The sequence below is a fragment of the Pteropus medius genome, unplaced genomic scaffold (genome assembly GCF_902729225.1).
Source record: "Pteropus medius unplaced genomic scaffold, Ma_sr-lr_union100, whole genome shotgun sequence".
In the NCBI taxonomy this organism is placed as follows: Eukaryota; Metazoa; Chordata; class Mammalia; order Chiroptera; family Pteropodidae; genus Pteropus; species Pteropus medius.
In genome coordinates, this window is record NW_024340692.1 from 12,913,771 (window position 1) to 12,933,692 (window position 19,922).

Genomic DNA, 19,922 nt, shown 5'->3' on the forward strand with positions numbered 1-19,922 from the left:
TTGATCTTTGATCATTGCTTCTGTTAACAGCAATAATAGCAATTAGTTAATTTTTAATTGAACATTTTACTGCATATTTATTTGGACATTTAACTAGAGAGACCTTGGGAATGCTAGTCTACATCCGGTTTGTGTCTGATGCAGATAACATTTTCAGTTAGTTCTAAGATATGTCCGGGATCCCTCTATTCACTCTGTGGTAGATCCAGGGGTCTTGTTAGTCCAGTACTCACAGGAACTTCATAAATCTATTTTCAAGTGTTCTCCACTTCTGTGTTGGTGCCAAAACAATGCAGCAGACTTCTCTCTTACCAAGATCTGGGGACTGTAGAAGGGAGTGGATGCCGGGGCCTTCCTAGGTTTGGGTATGCACCCCCGGAGCTGGCCTCAGGGTGTCCACCCTACAAAAGAGCCTTGCTAGGAACTAGGATACAGGCTTGATGTGTCCAAAACCACAAACTCATTTTAGACCTAAGTGTGGTGCACCAAGTGATTCCAAGTAAAATAAACTGAGCTCCAGGAGTTTGCTCAGAGTCGTCATTCAGAGAGAATCTTAAAAACAGAGGTATGGTTAGCAGAGGCTTCTTAGCTATGAATCAGGGGTTAACTTTGAGCCCCTTTATTCTCAAATTTGTGACCCACTTGAAAACCTGTGGAAATAAGCCGCTTCTCTTTCCCTCTAGCAACATAATATTATATTTTTCACTCTGTTGAAAAAGTAGTTGGCTTTGTCAGCCATCATCTCTGTTTGGGCTAAATTTATTTTCATGTGAAATAGAAATCAGGAAAACACCAAAATTATTTTAAGCAAAATATCAAAAATTGAAATAAACCAGCATATGTCTGTGAAACATGTATAACTCTCAATCAAAAATAAGTACAACGTTCATAAATTTCTTAAAATACTGAGGATGCAAAATTTGGACAATTTAAATGGAATTATAACATATTTGACTATTTTTTCTCCTTAGTTCATCCTTTACTTAAAAATGAAAATTCAAATAACCAAAACCTAGCCAGCTCTGTATCGTCCCTTCATAAACAATGTACTCCATCATCCATTATAATAAGCAAGAAAACCAAGGAATTTTATGAAATTTCTTATCGTAAGATTAAGTTATACCTGATAATTTTGAATGGAAACCATTTTGAATTTGTCTTCTTTATTTATATTCTGTCCTATTCACAACCCCACACACAATATATTCCTCTCTAAGAAGTAAGGTTTCTTAAATGCTTTAAAGATATTATGCTTTGTTCTGCTTAGCTGTTTCATATTTGTAAGTTTCTCTTGCAGTGAGAACTCAGATGGGGTTAAAACTATCAAAGTGACAAATATTCTAAGGCTTAGCACCAATGAGTTAAAAGATAAATGCCCATCTCACCTTTATGCTTCATATATAGGCTTTGTCTAATTCATTTTCTGTATTAGATTGTCATTTCAAGGATTGGAATCACTGAACAGCTTAATAGTAGTTGATAGTTTACCCACAGAAGACATAAAGTAAATATTACCATCAATAAATATTATTGATAAACCAACAAAACATTTCTTGAAATCTTTAGTCTTTCATTTTTAATTCTTCTGTTCTTGAACTAGGTGACAAAATTTCTTTAAAAAGTAAAAATAAATCAAACTATCACTTTTTTTGGAAAATGACTTAACATTAAATGAATTGTCTTTCAGTACCTTTTGAAAGCATGTTTGAAAATTTAATCTCATTAGGCTTGGCATCACCCTATATATTAACAAGGTCAGTCTATTGGGAGTTGAAAAACTGCTTAAAATATGGTTGAAGAACAACTTTATGATCATAATATTTCAGTGGATACATGCCCTTTTCATCTTGAACTCTTGATCTTCAATTCAACTTTTCATCTTGATCTTCAATTCACCTTTTTTCTCATACATAATTCTGATTTTTCTTGTTAGTTTATTAGTTGTAAAAAGTTTCTTCCTTCCTGGTTCTTTCAATTTAGACCAATTTGGAAATGGAAAAGTGTGCTAATTTTTTAATAAATCTTTAAGACACGCATTACTGTATTTTTATTAACTGAGCCAGATGGCTCACAGTGAATTTTCTCTGACATAAGTAATCACAGAAATCAGTTTGGGACCCAAATCTGGTATGGAAAGTGGCATGTGTATTCAGAGGAAAAATGCAGTTCACATAAACATATGGATATTTTTAGAAGTAATATTTGTTACTGTTTGGATTTCATTTTTTTGTTTTGTTTTGTTTTAGGCTAAGTACAAACTAAAAACTTTCTTTTTTCTGTCTCTCAGACTCAAGTATTCAAGTTCCTACTCAACAACCCCAAATTGTTTTCTTTTTGCAGTTTGAAGGTTGCAAGAAAGCCTTTTCAAGACTCGAAAATCTCAAGATTCACTTGCGGAGTCACACAGGCGAGAAGCCATATTTGTGCCAGCATCCAGGCTGTCAGAAGGCATTCAGTAACTCCAGTGACCGCGCCAAGCACCAGAGGACGCATCTGGACACTGTAAGAATGGCAGGAGTTTTCCAACTTCCAGCCTGAAGCCCTGGTGTAGGGAAGTACCCCTTTGATAGTGGGATAGTGAAGGTGTTTGCTTTATGGTCTGCAGCTTTTAAGGGCAATGCCAAGGGCAGGAGTAGAACCTGGTAGAGGGCCAGAGGGGCCCCGTTTGTCTCTTTCCTCCTTTTTCTGTAGTCATAAGTATCCTAAATATTACAACTGCCTGGGACAAAAGGGTTCTTTGGTTATCTTTGCATATAAAGAACTGTCATATAGTAGATTTTAGTACAGAGAATGACCACTACAGAGCGGGCATTAAAATAAGTATTCAAATATCAAGATATACTAAGATACATAATCTATACTATTGCTAGAAATAGGGAGCACTTTTTTCTCTTGCTCTGGTTCTTTTCTTCTTGACATAAAAATGTTGAGACTGGCATGGTTTTTAAGAGTGAATCTGGCCTTTCACTTTAGAAACCAGCTGGTATTTCCACTTTTAAGTGATCTAAAAAGAATCAGCAACTCTTTCCCAAGAGTTCAGTTTCATCATACTTTCTCTGTGTTCACAGCCACACACCTATTGACATAAATCCTATAAGAACAATTGATTTTCATTATTACCTTTTAACTCTCTTAATGCTACAACATTTTGTTCATTTGCTAATGCCTTTTCTATGACTCTTTTATTTTCTCAATTATGTTGATTGTCCTCTTTTGCATTTCTCAGGGTTTGATGCCATTTTCCTTACACAAGGCCAGGTAGACTATATATAATTTCACTTAACAAAGCCATCAGGATAAATGTATTATAACATCACAGATCTCTTACCCCACATTCTTGGAAATAATGTATTCATGACAGTACATTTTCAACATTAACATTCTGATGTCTATTATTAAACTACACCAGAATTTGAATTTTGAAAAGATACTGTTATTTCTACACACCCTCTCATACATATTTAAGATTCTTCTGATGTTATAGTTGACATATTTATTAAATTTTATATTAGTCTCTATTAGTCATATTGATGGAAGTCATTTTAGCTATATGTCATGTAACCTTTCTAAACAGAATTATCTCCCAATATACATAAACGTGATGGTTTACCAGAAAATATCTGAAATATAATTAGAGTAATATGGGCATAAGATGGACCTTTTCCGTGCTAGCCTAACTGAATTCAATGATTTTAGGATCAACAGAATAGAATATTAAATGAATAAGTTTGGTGAGTAGTAGTATTTTTTAAAGGTAGAAATAGGAAAGAGGAATAAATTATGTTAAAATGCCCTGTTTTGTATGTCTAAAATGGTCTTGGTAGAATCCAATAAATTTTTCAATTTGTCATTAAACTTATCATGGAAGAATGAACATTCATGAGACAAGATTGTCTTGAAAAATTGCTTCTGCTCTAACTAGTTATCTGTAGTTTGAAAGAACTATTGCGAAACTAAGTGTTATGGTTCTACAGTACCCTTTTTTGCTTGAGCTAATTTTAGCTAATCAAACTAAGAGCATTTTCTAAAATCATTTTGGAATTTTAAAAAATATATCCTTTTTTAAAACTTTTGAAGAAAGTTACTTAAGATAATAATTTTATGATTCAATTCAATGCAGTAGCTTTTTAAACCCTATTTTTATTTAAAAAAATAATTCTTTATGAAATCTTTTAAAAACATTGTTTTTCCTTTAAGATACAAACTAGCTCCTCTTTAAATTGTTATTGCATTTGATAAATTGGTCAGCTCTTTTAAAATCATATAGAAATTAAACATTTGTTTTAAAAAGCAAACTGTAGTTGCTTAAATAATTTATTATTTAAATTCAGGTGCTTCTTCCCTTTCATTAAGTACTCCTTATGCTAATGCTATTAGAATTTTGGATAAAATATCTTTCTTCAACTAAATGGATTCTTTACTAACAAGAAAATGGTTTTTTTTTCCATAACGATACTGAGTTCATAATTCTAACCTTGAACAGTTTTATTAATTCATTTTTATGAGCATCTTAATGTCTAAACAGTGGAAATAATTTTACAGTAAAAATATAAATAATGAAAAATGTAGTTTGATGAAGTATAGCATGCCATTTATAGCTTTGGTAATCTGAGGTAAAATGACCAGTACACCAGTACCACTTAGAGACCAACTTCTTACATTGCTATTTTGGCATACTGACCCCAGGAGGCTGATGGGAATGATGAATATTCAAGTTTTTTTCAAGAACATCTCAAAATTAAATACAAAAAGACATTACCCATTTCTTATCTTTCTAACCCAAATAATAGTGACAATAATAATAATAATAATAATAATAATAATAATGGCACCGGTTTATATAACATGTTTGTATAACATGTTTATATTCCCAAAGATTTTTTTTTTTTACTTGCAACATCTCTGTAATGTTCAAACATGAGCTTATGTAGTTATAACATGATTCCAATAAAGATATTGGCGTCACTCACCTAAAGCCAAGGCAGGATAAGGAAGACTAGGGCAAGAAAGTCGTGTGAACCCAGAAAAGATTTCCAGGTTAAAGAAAACATTTACTTAATGGAAAATCATTGGCAAGTGACTTCAGGCCATAATTGGCTCACCGTTTTGCAAAACTGAGATATAGTGAGAGCCTGGTTCATCTATTGTACATTGTTATATCCCTGATATGTACTCAGTGCCCAGCACATCGTGGAAGTGTAAGAGCTGTTGGGCGATTCAGTCAATCACTCAGTCACTCAGTGAACACACATGTCAGGTAATCAAACTTGGAATACAAATTGGGAGTGTTAAACTTAATTATGCATTCATAATTTTACCTTGTTCTTGAAGTCAAATATAATCCACATGTAAGTTGGGCAGTAAAATAAGGATGCACATGAAAATAGGAACAAAATATAAAGAGTAACAAAAAAAAGCTGATTTTTTTTTTTTTGTCAGTAGGAGAGCTGGTTTCTACAGCAAGAATCCCATTTTAGAGACAGAGTTTCAGTTCTCTTCCTTACATTTCACTTCGTGTAGACAGAGCTAGAATATCGTACCTGATGAGATACTAAGTAGATGACTATTAATACATCTTGTAAACACAATTGATCTGAGATTTTTTTTTCTTAGAATAAACAGAAGGTTTTGATTTATTGCAAACTTAAAAGACATACACTCAAACCCTTGCTATGATTTTTGTTATTATACTAGGAATAGGTGCTAAAATTTAAATTGGTATATAGTATATTCATTCATTCCTAATTAGTATAAACCAGTCAACAGGAATACAAAAATAAAAAAGATTCTAGATTCAGCCTTAGGCTCCACACATCACATCTCAGGAGCACATGGGGAATTGTGGTATCCAAAATTGGTGTTCTCAACACGTCCAGCCAAGGGCTTATTCACAAACCCAGGCTTAGCACCAGGACTCGTTTACAACTGATGACATTAATGTCTTTCTGGCTGATTTTTCATGTGTCTGTTGTTTGAAACCTACTGTCTCCTACTCACTACTTTCCACTAATTTTCCCTTTTAATTCTCTCCCTTTCTCTTTCTGAATCAGGTTTCTTCTGAAACATTCCGTTTTTTCTGGACTTTTCTACAGCTTATTTATACCTGAACTCTTAAAGAATATGTGTTTCCTAGTTTCTGACAGTACCAAAGGTTGTTTTCAGGGGAACATAACTGTAAGTATGGCTGGAGATACTTATTCATAATTTCCACGTTAAAAAAATGCCACAAGAGGTCTCCTATAGCAATCTCTTAAAAATTATCAAAGACAGGACATCTCTTTCTTTGTTTCTTGAAACTTTACTCGCCTTTTTGCTTTGATGCAAACTTACTGGGCTTTCTAATTAAAATGTCTGTGTATTACCCAGCATTTCACATCAGTCATTTGGTAATAGTTCATGCTCTGCAGTCAGTAGTCTTTGAGTAAATCTGCCCCTGTCACTTTTATGATTTAACCACAGCTTTTTCTTTCTTTTCTATTTAGAAACCGTATGCTTGTCAAATTCCAGGATGCACCAAACGCTACACAGACCCAAGTTCCCTAAGAAAGCATGTGAAGGCACATTCTTCCAAAGATCAACAAGCGAGGAAAAAGGTAATTTTAAAAGAGAAGTTATCCAGCCAGAAAAAAGCATATTTAAATTTTTCTGCAGTACTGGGAGCTTCTGCAGGGCATTGGAAATTCTTATACTCCTAAAGGTATAACATGTTTTAGACTCTTTGAGGAGAGAAGTCTTCCGTGAAATATAGGCATACCTCATTTTATTGCGCTTTGCTTTATTACACTTCCCAGATATAGTGTTTTTTATAAGACCCTCCACCAAAAAAAAGATTGACTCACTGAAGGCTTAGGTGATGATTAGCATTTTTTAGCAATAAAGTATTTTTAAACTAAGATGTGTACATTTTTTAGATATAATGCTATTGAACACTTAATAGACTACAGTATAGTATAGTGTAAACATAACTTTTATATGCGTTGGGAAACCAAAAAGTTCCTATAACTCACTTTATTGCAATATTCACTTTATTGCTGTGGTCTGGAACCTAACCTGCAATACCTCTGAGGTAAGCCTGGAATAGCAAGGCTATAGTTTGCATAGCTGATATAGCCAGATATGAATTTCTGGGAAGGGCTTGTATAATAAGGATCAGAGAAAATTAGCGTAAGTCACCTAAACTGGAAAGTAACAAAAGGCTTTTATGGAAATTAAGTCCAAATGACAAGTGACAAGAAAATTAAATTGGGGAGAAAACAGCACAATAGATACCCTTTTCATAGTATGTCTGTTGGCTAAAATCATTTTAGCTCTGATGAAGAAGGTAGGTAAATCTCTAGGATGAGCGAATGACTAAGTAGAGAAGCAATCCTCCTTTTAAGCTTAGAAAAAAACATGTTTCTTGATAGGTACTGTGCATGAAAATCTGAGAAAGGAATTGACCCTAAAATTACTTTGACGTCAATGAGGGATTAATACATCTTTCAAAGTTCATAGAAATCATTGTATCTCAAATTTGGAGCAAAAGTTAAAGATCAACCAGTCAACCCCCGTGTCTTGTTCTTCTAACCTCATAAGCTCTCCAGCGAGTGGCTGGTCATGCTGTGCTTCGACACCTTAAGGGGCAAGGAACTTACTGCCTTTCAAGGCATTTCCTAATAACTGAGTTTGTAAATTTTTGGACCAACATGTATCTTCTGACCATGGCAGAAAATATGTTGACCTGACCTTGGCTTTTTGAGTATTTCATTTGTCTTTAGATCGGTACCTGAGATTTAAGGGCTCTTAATAACAATTTAAGGGAAGTTTAAGACTCAACTTCTTTCAAGTGATTGAACTCCATGGTCATGGTTTTCAGGTCACCATGACTTTTTGCTAACTACAATCCTGCATTCTTTCATGGTTTATAGGGTTTTAACATGTTTATGTTTGGAAATGCTCTGTAGTCTTTTTGTTACTTGAGAGGTGTTAGCACAATGCCAATTGAGGGTTTGAATGTGGAAATAATTTGACCTCTTCCATGAGTTAGAAAAATGTCCAGTTAAAAGGATATTATAGATATTCTTAATTGTATACAAACACACTCTTGAAAGTCAATTGTTAAAATTATTTATTTTTCTCTTTAAATAGTTGTCTCTTTAATGAGGATCACAGTAAATTGATAACAGATTATCATTATCAATAGATAATATTATTAACAATAATAGATGTCTGTTTGATATAGATTGGATATAGAGTTGTATTTTAAAAGAGCAAAGTAATTGCTAAGTGAATTAATAATATAAATAAAGTTGTGAAGAGATGATTAATGTTCTTAAAATAACATATTGTCGTTGCATGCTGTTAACTGTGTTTAGCGGGACTGTTGCCTAACATTTTCATTGTTATCTGCGTGTATCTCATAAACTTGAGGTGATAAGTTGTGTTTGTTTAGAAAAGCTCTTGCTGGTAGTATTTTTCCCTAAATATGACCATTTTCCACCTCCAACTTTTCTCAAATGTGTGAGGTTTTACTGTAATGGCAAATCTATCATAAGAGTGGAGAGCACCTTCGTAGATGGTAACAATTGTCATAGATATGACAGCATATATGCCCATATCTAGACAAATATAAGCAACAAAATGATATTGAAAGTAAGTATGGAAACATAATGTACACTTTAAGGAATTGTTAATGGTTTCTGTTCAAACTTGGTATGTTTCAGTCTCTATATAAGAGTAATTTGATTTATGAAAGATTCTTGAAGCACTAATATAAAAAAGAAAATCAGACTTTGAAACTACAAAATATAAATTTATAGACAATTTGCAGACAACCTTCAATAGACAATCTAGATAACAAGGATATACTTTCAAGGAGCAGTATTATAATCTAATGTCAAATGTTACAGTATTCTCTTAATTTTATCTTACATAAAGTGAGGTGTTATTGCTCCAGTGATTTAGCTTTTGATGCTAACTCTGTTTTCTGCAAATGGTTGAATTGGATTTGGCTGACTTCCATTGCCTGGTCCTTAGTGACAAGTTTACTGTGTTTACTTTTTGAAATTTAACTTTTTTAACTTAAAGATTTTAAAAATCCTTTATGGATCTGTGATGGATTAATTTGTGGAAATTAAAATGATAAAGTTGTGCCATCCAGTAAAAAGAAGAAATGTCACTCCCAGGAGAAGCAGTGCTAATAAACCTGAAATCAGTCAATCTACATTTTCAAACCTTGTGCTGGTATACCAGTGTATAATATTTACGTGGTACAATGTTGTTACTAGACCTTGGAGAAATTCTAATTGCTGACTTACATCAGGGCTTGGTATTTCAAATATTTCCTGGCAGCAATAATAAAAAAAAAAAGTAAGAAACAATAAACCTTTTAAGGCAGAATTAAGATTATTTACGACTTTAATTAAAAATTGAAAACTGGCATCATTTCAAAAAAGCCTTTACAAAAATGTGAATTCATCAAAAATAACCATAAAAATTCCAAGGTGATAAAGGCATAGTGGAGTAATGGTCCCAGCCCTAGGGAATTGTTTCGTTGAAAAGAATAAAACCCCTTTCTGTCACACCCTGTTAGTCATGGACTCATTTAATATACCCTGCCTGCCTGCCTCTAATCCTTTTTTTAACCCCCCACCCCTAGACACTAAATGACATTATTTTGGTCTTAACATTGCCGGCTTTATGGGGCCCTACTCTGAAATCAGGGGCAGTGGCAAGGCACCTTCAATTGTAAGACAAATGTTTACTAGGAAGAGCAGAAATCTCCTAAGCAATATGCCCTGGCAATAGGCACGTAGCCCTTCCCACACCTGTTGCATCCTACTGAAAACCAAGAAGCTGAAATCTCAGCTAAATATTATTTAAGCTGTAAAAAGAAAGAAGAAAAAGAAGGGAGGAAAAACTTCTACTAAGAAATTGGGATAATTTGGCTCATTGCATGCAGAGAGTAACTTTTCTCTTTGTCTAATGTGTGCACACCCACACATCCCGTCAGCTGATGTACAGACTTCTTCCATCAAATGCACTTTGCAGATCTTGAGTCCATTAAATAGAGGGCTACACAGATAAATGGGTAGCGAAATACTCAAGTCACCAACTATGGTCTCCAGTGAGAATAGGCTCAAGCCTGTAGAGCAAAAGGCAGAATCTGTCCTTCAGTTCTGCCTGATAATGAGTGGTGAAATAAGAGAAAATTAAGGCAATAAGACACTTTAAATTTTCCTCAAGGCTGTGAGCTTTATCAGAATTTTTCATTTTCACCTTGGAAGTACCATAAGCAGGGGGATTTCCTTCAACTCTGGCCTGTTATCAAAATGGATTTTTTAAAAGTGAATGCAAAGAACACTGGGCCAAAAGTTAGAGATGACGTGAATCTTTCATCCATTTCACACTTCCTCAAAGATTCCCAACTTTGGGTGTGATTTGTCAAATGTTTGTTAAACATTCACCTTTGACCCACCATGGTAGATGACTTTCACTTTTGTGACCTCAACACAAGCTGTTATAAACCAAGCACAGCTTTTGAAATGTGTGTGAATGTAACATATATTTATTTTTCCTGCTTAGAGAACAGCTCTGTGTAGCTTTATGGCTAAAATAGAGCAGCTTATTTAATGAAACTCTCTTCATGTAGAACTGGCAATTCTTTGGAATCTGTTCAGAGCCATATATACAGAAAACTATAAACAATTTCATTAAGTATCACATGGGTCGACCTTGCTTTGTGCAGTTGTTGGAATCTTAAAAAGTAATATGAAAATACATATTTTCACCTAAATGGATGCATGTATTAGGAGAGCAAGTAAGGCTCACTTTTCTGTCAGTTGTTTTCTGTTGTCATCTACATGGTAGAAAGCGTGCACAAGTGTGGTACATAATTGAAGCCCCTTCCCCAATTTTGACAGTCTCCTTCCTTTCTTCCTTCTCTGCTCAGGAATAAACTAAAAAAAAAAAGAAAAGAAAAGAAAAAATCACTCCTACTCTTAATGGAATTTCAATAATAAGCACATATCATGGACATATCATTTCAAGATGAGCTAGCTCCTCTTCCTTCTTCTCACGTTTAAGGAATCATATTGGAGTTCGAGGAAGAGTGGTGCCATTACAGGAATGCCATTAAAACAACACTAATATGTTTGTTTTTGTTAAATGAGTCACCTACTAACTTCTGTACTTGTTAACAGTTGGTAATTATTTACATCACACTTTCAAATAATGGTACCTGCCTGAATGTTTTCATGCCTCAGGTAAGAGTAACTGATTTCATGAAAGTCTCTGGGTATGCTTTTGTAAAACAAATATTTTTGGTTCAAAATATTATGCTAACTAATAATTAAATTTAAATGAAAAAAGTAAGTCAGGTTAACTTGAGGCCTATAGTACCAATTTGGAGTTTAAACCAGTTGTCTGGAGGCTTCTATTTTAAGCAGATCCAATATAAAACCAGCTATGCTTTCGAGAGCATTTTGATGCTACATGGTGATTGGAGTTATTAAAAAGGAAAGTTGTCCAGAGAATAGTAAGTTAGAAAAATCTTGTGTTCCTTCCTGGAGTGATCAGATAAGCTGTCTTCAGCCTTACAAATATAGAAAAAGAAATACTAGCATCTCTGGGCCTATTAGCCCAGTGTCTTTTTTTAGCTTTTAAAGCAGTGTTTCCCAAAGTGTATTCTTTGGAACACATTCCACAGGATGTTATTAGATATTACCTTTTTAAAAGGTTATGTTGTCATATAAATTTGGGAAATGCTGAATTAAATAATATTTAATGGATTCTATCATGTAAGAATTCTTACAGCCTTGGATATACCAATATTCCAGAGGGAAGATAACATTAAACATTGCTCAAAATTACTGACCGACAAAACAATCTTCTTTTTCCTCTAGAGCATCTCATCAAACTACTCTTCTAGCAATTGGAGAAATACAGTCTCAAGTAATTTCACTTATTTTATTGAACAAGTATATATTACACACCTATATTGTGTGTCAGGCACTGGATTAGACCCATAGATGCAAGTGCGTATAAAGTAGACATGTTCTTTGTCCTCATAAAGCCATGTTATCTTAGTGAAATCCAAGAGCAATAAAAAGGTAAACAGAAAATAAGTAATATAAATGCGAGCAAGGAAACAGAGTTGATATGGAGAGTATAGAGTGGGACCTATTGAGGTGAGATGGTCAGGAACACATTCAAATGACCACTGTAGAAATGAGAAAAATGTATCAGCTGCAAAATTTTTAAAGCACTGCTTAAGTCAAAACCGTACCTTTCTATTTGAGCTTTATTTGAAGAACCTGGTGCTACCAAGAGCACAGCAATAGATGTCAGGATCATCTTAGCTTGTTATAATCTCACTTTTCTGCAGCCTGTCTTCAATCAGAGGGATTGGATGCTAGAGAGTGAAGTGCATGGCTTACCTCTCCCAACTAAGAAAACAACTCAGCTGGTCAGCATTTGTGGTTCACAGGTGAGGCCCTGTACCAGCTCTGAGGATTTAGAAACACGTAAGACCTGAACCTTCCCTCCTGAAGATTTCATTCCAAAAAGAGACACATGGAGACACTTGTTTTCAATGAAGTAGGAGAAATGCTCTGATAAATTTTCACAGAGAATGCTTCTGAAACATAGTATCTGGGAGCTCCTTTGCAAATGATAAAGATTCTTAAGGAGTGAAGTCTTAGATTCTATTATTTGGAAGCAAGGGGGAGATCTATGGGTATTTATATTGTTCTCAATTACATTATAATACTTTGTTTTGCATGGTAAAGTAGTTTTACTTATATTTCCCCTGGAAATTCTTAATTGGGACAAAAAATAGGAGTGTTTAGCACAGCTCCGGCCAACTGTGTAAGGAACGAGGATCCTATGACAGGTACTTTAATGAGCAATTCAGGCTGTACAGTGCCTAGCATGGCTACCTTATGGAAATAGGTCCTAGATAATTGCTTTTTTGATTGATTGACTGACAGAAGCCTCCTAAGCTTCTTATTCCCATTCTTTTATTAGATTTTGTGGATTCTTGATGAGGGTGATTTGGAAAAAAAAAGCATTTAGCTCAGACTCTCTGCTGCCTAAATATAATGTCCTAAAATATCATGACATAGTTCATCATTGTCCTTATCAGGTGTCTGCTCTTCATCTCCACTTCTAAAATGTTCTATCTCTTGTGCATATACTGCTCCCTCTGCTAGCTCTCTGTTGTCTCTCTTTCAGCTGCAGTTGAATTTTGTCTTTGATATCTGTGGGCAATATTTTCCCATTTGTTTGTATCTTGGCTCTCTGAGCTGTGAAGATTTATTTTCAGGGTGACTTCACACACGGGCTTGGATAAGCCTAATGTAAAAACTTTTCATGGTGGATACTGGGCAGGTGGCTGTGTCTTAGAGTAGTGTTTGAATTGGCCATCAGGAGGTATGGGCTTCTTTTAAACAGTGCCATGTATTGCTTCGTGACTTAGCTTAAGTTACATTCCCCTGATTTTTCCATTTCCCCATCTTCACAGCTAGCTTGAAAGGCAGACATGAGGCCTCAGAGGTAAAAGGGTAGCTATTTCAGTAGAAAGCATTGTTATCATCACATACCTGCAAACCAGGACAGTGTATTGTGACGGAGAACAGAACAACAGTGTCCTTGGAAATAGTTTCCTCCCAGAGAACCGAATATTCTTGTAGGTGGGGTCATCTTTTAATTAATTACTATAGCCGGTCTTTCTGAGTCATGTGGATTCTCAATGGTAGTGCAAACACACACACACACACACACACACACACACATATATAAATGAGGGAAAGGAAACTGAAATCCAAACCAGAGGGAATTAAAATCAAATTTGAACAGTGATATTTGGTTTTATTCAGGGATCGTTAACTTGGGGTCCATAGACCATTTTGGGGGAGTGTTCCATGGATGGATGGGTTTTAGGAATCACATGAAATCCCAGAAATTTTGTGCAAAATGTGTTTTTGTAGGGAGAGACTCCATAGATTTCACTGACTCCCTAAAATTAAGACACTGGTAACAAAACAACCCACAAAGAGACACAAAGGAAATTCTGGGAGGTTGTAAATATGTCAGTAACCTTGATTGTGGTGATGGCAATATCACAGATATTTACACATGTCCAAACTCATTGTACATGCTAAAAATATAGAGTTTTTTGTATATCAATTATACTTCAGAAAAGCTGTTTAAAAACAAACAAACATAAAGACCATCTGAGCCAAAATCATTGCATGATTCCTAGTGACTGTTTTACCTTAGTTATAATACTCAGAAAGACTTTGCCCATCTAAGAAGAATCTATGCTTCCCATGCCCTGGGGAATTTACTCCTACTTACCCAACATTTACTCTGAGTCTATTATTTTGCTAAGGTCTTGGGTGTACACAAATGTAAGATACGCTCTTTTCCCTCGAGACAGCCAGAGACGTTAAAGCTGGATTTTGACAAGGGGTAGGCTGGTTGTATAGAGGTGAATTAAAGTGTGGAGTGGAGATAGACTAGAGGCAGTTGTACCAATTAGGACAGTATACACTTTTACAAGATTTAATGGATATCCGGACAAGGTTAGTGGCATTTGGGTTGAACATGAATGGATAGGGAGTAGTGATGGATTAAATGCCAGGAATAAGGGGAAGGGAAGATTCAAGATGGTTCCAGAGTTCCTAGCATCCAGAATTGAGTAAGCTGTCTACAAGTGGAATTTCTTCTTCCTCAGAGAAATCTCAAGTCTACTTTTAACATCTGCAATTAATTGTAGATGCTAATCACATCTGAAAAAAATACTTTCACAGTAATACCTAGATTAATGTTTTATTGCATAACTGGGGACTAGAGACCAGCCAAGTGGACACATAAAACTGACTATCACACCCATAAACTAAAATCCATTTTGTTAAAATTTAACCGAGGTTACTTTATTTGAAGGTGACACTAGCCAAATGAAAATGGGGTGTGGTGAACCTCAAAGTATAATTTATATTGGTGCAAATTGATTATTCCCTGGGAAAACAGAAGGAAATTAATAATTGGATATACCTGGTTCCACTTCCTTTCATTATACCATTGACAGCTCAAAGCAAATTTATTCATTCCATTTAAAGAGACTCTTCTAAGAGAGTAAAAGAAGCTTATACTCCAAGTAAATAAATGGATACTTTTTAAAGCATATTTTGCATTATATATCAGAGAATTTACAGAATCATACAAGTTTATCACAATGTTAACTTGTAAATCTGTCATTTTTGTTAAGTTTATATCATATATTTAATACAGTGTGTTTATATCATATTAAATGAAATAATGACAGTAAAACACTTAGCATGATGCCTGACACATTATACATGCCTAGTAAAGGTTAGCTATTACTCCTAGAATTATATCGTGTCATCTGTTGTTTCTAAGAAAGAAGACAAGTGGTTGTTAAAATTTTAGTAAGTTGAATTTCTCTACTCCAGATTTCTCCATTAATTTATTTTTATCTCAAAATTATTTTAGCTGTTTAAAAATAATGGAAACTAAGATTATAGCATAATTGAGTTGTTTATATATCCGCTTTGTTTTTTTCTTCATGCAAGAAACACATTTGTAGTCATGTTTATATATTTTAAAATCTCAACCAGACAAGTTGACCATCCTAATGCCTATTTTCATGTGGGGAATCTATGTCTTTGGATTGGAAATCCCTGCCATTTGTCAGTTCTCTGTAAATATTCTTTTGTGAATGGGAGATGGATGGGTATAGATGTAATGCTGAAGAGTTTTACTCTTATGCCCATTTCAGACCTTGGTTGTTTTCCTTATTTTGCCCTTTTTTCCCCCAAAATTGACAAGATCTTTCATTATTTCCTCATTATAATTGTTTGCTATTTTATTTCATCTTGTGTGAGTTATCTGGTCATTTCTTCTGCATATGGACTTCTGTCATGGACCTGGATTCAAATCCCTACATCACTAGTTTTAATAATATAACCTTGAGTGAGCGACTTAACATCTCTGAACTTTAGGCTCTCATTTGTGAAGTTTGGATAGTAACAGCAATCCCATAGGTTCATTGTAGCTGCTAGTGAGAAGACACTTGTACAGTGCTTAATGTAGTCCTGTACCAGACAGAGCTCAGTCCTTGGAAAGGAGGTAGCTTATGGCCACAGGTGTGGGAGTTATTAGAAGGTGTTACAATACAAGGAAGATGGCTTGCTGTGCTCCATTTCTGCTGAAGAAACTGGTTTAAGAGAGGTGAAAGTCAGATAATAGCTAGAATTTTCTAAGGGAAGAAGAGGTTTTTCCTGCCTGAGCTAGTTTAGTTGAATTCTTGCTTGAGCAGGTAGAGGAACTTGACAAATAGATCTTTGAGCTTCTACAAGGCTCCACTTGAGTTGTTTATCAAATGGAAACCAATCTCTGTGATTCAGATACTTTAGTAGGGATCATGGTAATAGTGACAAAAATGGGGTCTTATTTTCCCTACATGCTTTAACATTTCAGAGCCATTTTGTATACATGATCTTATTTTTCTTCTTTTGGCCATTAGAGTCAGGATGAATTTTTTATTACTACTTCTACTCTCTTAATTTGTTTTTGAGGAATGAGAAAGTTCAGAAGTGGAAAAGGAGCCAAGTATGATGCCAAAAGGTGGTATGCTGTCTTTCTACAAGCCAAAAGGCCTAACAGAACGTGAGCCAGAATTAGTTAATACTGCTTAATGCATAGCCGTTCTTTAAGTCTTGCCATACTGTTTGCAATCTTGGCCTTCCACAAAATATTTTGGCAAAATATTATTCTCCCACTCGGCAATCCAGAGCCCTCTTTATAAACTCTAGTGAGCTATCATGTGACATCTTAACTCACTATTTCCCTTGTTTGTTGAATATGGACTAACTCTTGAGTTAACTATTAAAATGTGACTACAAATAGTTGCTGCCTCAGTGGGGCTGTTCTTTTAACTGCAATAGAAAGATGTTTTTCTGAGTAGCTTTATGGGATGGGTGCTTGCTGTACTGCCACTACATGGGGCCAGCTGTGTGCACAGCTGTAGTCCATCAGAATTATGAAAGTCCTTAAATGTAACCTTATCCTCCCTGCAGACCAGTATGGGGAATCACATTTAGAAAGTCCCAAAAGATATTCATAAGCCTCTTTGTGAAATCTTAAGCTTTATGACTTTTAAGACAATCTCTCTCTCTCTCTTTTTTTTTTTTTGTTAGTTAGCAAGTCTAATACGTGCAAACATTCTTCATATTACTAGGTCAAAAACCTACCTTCCTAGAAAACTGGCATATGCGCTATACTTCTGTCTTCAAAGGATGTTTCTTCTTTTCCATTGATGACCTTGCTGAAGTATGTAGAAATTCTGCATTAATATCCTCACTTCTACAATTTTTTCTTATTACCCAGCTTCAGGAATTTTTAGTGTATGGATTGCATTCCTTTTTATTCTCTTCATTTCCTTCATGCCACAGAATACAGTTTCACCTAGGGTCATATGAGATCTGCAATGTCATTTATTGGCTATTGAAGCAAGCATTGAGGTTGAAAACATTGACAAGGGAACTGATGCTAAAGGGCCTTATATGCCATGCTCAGATGTTTAAACACAGACTGGTCAGATCTATGATTTAGAAAGATAATTAGGGTGGTAATATAGGGGATGAATTAGGGGTTTCGGGTGAAAGGAGACAAAATAATTACGTGGGATGTTTCTATTTATCAATATTCTTTAGATCCAGTGGCTCATTCAATTATGACTACATCCAGCTGGGCTATCATCAATTTCAGGTTTCTCAGTCTTGTCCAAAATGCTATCATGAGAGACATTTCTAAATATTTTGATGAATATTAGGCTTATTATATCTGCAGCTTTTACCTAATGGTATCTAAAAGAAATGAAAATTCTCTGGTTGTTCTCAGTAACCCCATCCTAACTCCTGTTGACTTCCTTCATTCCGAACTGCTCACCAGCTTGTGATTCTTTCTAGAATCTTGCCAGGCATAAAGTTTAAGCCTTCTGGTGATCAGTTTCATTTCTAGGCTTTATATTTTTTTGTTTTGTTGAAATATGAGGTATGGATTTCTCTTTCTTCATTTTCTGGGCCTTTTATACTTTCTCAAAACATACTTTTATAATCATAAGTGTTTTTCAGTAGCAGAGTTTGTGTAGCCTTAGAACCTTGCTATTTTTCTCCTCTGCTAGGCTTCACTCTTCTCTCCCCTGCTCCAGCAATTATTTTTCTAACATTTCCCATTTGGCACTGTCACCTGTGGTAACTATAGAAGCCAAGTATTATCAGAGATATGATATACTTTATCACAATGGCTTAAAACTGGTGCATATCTTTCCACAAATTTTTCTATTATGTATAAACATATTATGGGGCCCCTCTGTTTTGGTTCTTTTTACTCTGTAGTGTATAGTAATAATCACTGACATGCATTTTCCTCACTCTGTATTTGCAAGGACATCACTGGACTCTGAAAAAGGAGATTCAAAAGGGAAAACGTAGCTAAAAAGGTAGCAGAACACATCAGACAAGAAGCTCCAATTCACAATTGTGCTTTGGGCTAGCATAGCATACAAGCACCAGCTATAGGAATTTGGATAATGTTTACCCATTGTGGACTTTGTATAGAAATTGTATTTTGAGATGACAGTGTAAAGGATATCTTTGACATTTCCTTATTTGCAATAAGCAAATACAGAAATCAGATTCATTTTTGTGTACTCAAAATGACAGTCAATCAAGGATAATCGATTTTCCTGTTCCTCTTTTTAAAAATAATTTTATTCTTTTACGTGGAAAAATATATCCAGAACAAGTTCCCTGATTTTAAGTTCATAAAAACCCAGACACATTGTGGAGCCCTAGATCATGGCAAATGAGCAGAGCAATCTGATGCTTCATAATGTTTTCCCATTTCCCATCTCTACCCTAATTACGAGCTTCCTCACCCCCTACCCTAGATATTAATCTTGAAATTGATCAGACTTCAATAGAGCAAAACACTCACGAACTCAGTACCACCTATCTCTCTTCAACCATCAGTGATAGCAAAGGGTGAATTGGCATTTAAAACATTTAGTAATAATATAATGGGTGCAATTACTCATTTTATTCTCTTCCCTTATGAAATAAGAGTTTAAAGGAAATGAGAAGACAGACAATACTAATCACTAAACACCTGTGTAGAGCACAGTTTACTGGGCATTTTCATGTCTGTTTACCTCTTTAATCTTAACAAACATTGGGTGGGGTTAGTATTACACTTATTATAATCTCATTTTAAATATGGGAGACCTAAGATTCAGAGAAGCTAAATGACTTTATAAAGCACACTCAGTCAGTAGTAGGACTGTACGCCAGCTGAGTTTTCCTGACTCTATATCTAGTCTTCCTTTGACTCTATCATTCATACTATGGGATGTCTGATTTTCCATTATGGGAAATTTTGTAACTTGTCAACAAGTTCTTGGCATAAGAATCATTCCCAGAAGTTCTATAGTGGTCTTCTGTTAGAAGACGGTGGTGGGGCCCTTATTGAGGCTCTGACCCTTGGGGCCTCCATGCTTTGGGGTATCTTCCTCAAAACCCTCTAATCCCACCTCCCTTTGGTGACTGACCCAGTGGTACCATCCAAGTGAGGAATCCTGAACCCAGACTGGTACCCACAAGGGTGCCAGCCCCCATTTCTCTCCTTCAGGGCACTCTCTCACCATCTACTGCATATGTGGGGTCAACTAGTTGCCATAGCAAGCTCTGGGACTCATCTTGGGGCCCTGTATGCAGGCCCTCATTCCAAGAGTGCAGCCTTGTGAGCAGATCACTCCTCCTGGCCAGGATGGCATTTCTTTAGCTGAATCACTTGAGATTAGTCCTCTACTGATTTGGGGTGACCCACATTAATTATATAGATAGAAACTTGCAAAAAAA

The 19,922-nt window shown here is 35.2% G+C and overlaps 1 protein-coding gene across 6 annotated transcripts in view; it reads left to right on the forward strand.

Annotated features, from left to right (window-relative positions):
• GLIS3 (GLIS family zinc finger 3) overlaps positions 1–19,922 on the forward strand; it is a 420,742-nt gene that overhangs the window by 319,854 nt on the left and 80,966 nt on the right. For 4 of the 6 annotated variants that reach the window (XM_039885485.1, XM_039885610.1, XM_039885337.1 and 1 more), the window contains 3 exons: positions 2,341–2,502; positions 6,483–6,593; positions 12,365–12,466. In XM_039885485.1, coding sequence (XP_039741419.1) covers positions 2,341–2,502; positions 6,483–6,593; positions 12,365–12,466 — 375 coding nt within the window. The remainder of the gene's footprint in view (positions 1–2,340; positions 2,503–6,482; positions 6,594–12,364; positions 12,467–19,922) is intronic. The other 2 variants (XM_039885559.1, XM_039885404.1) reach the window with 1 other exon arrangement.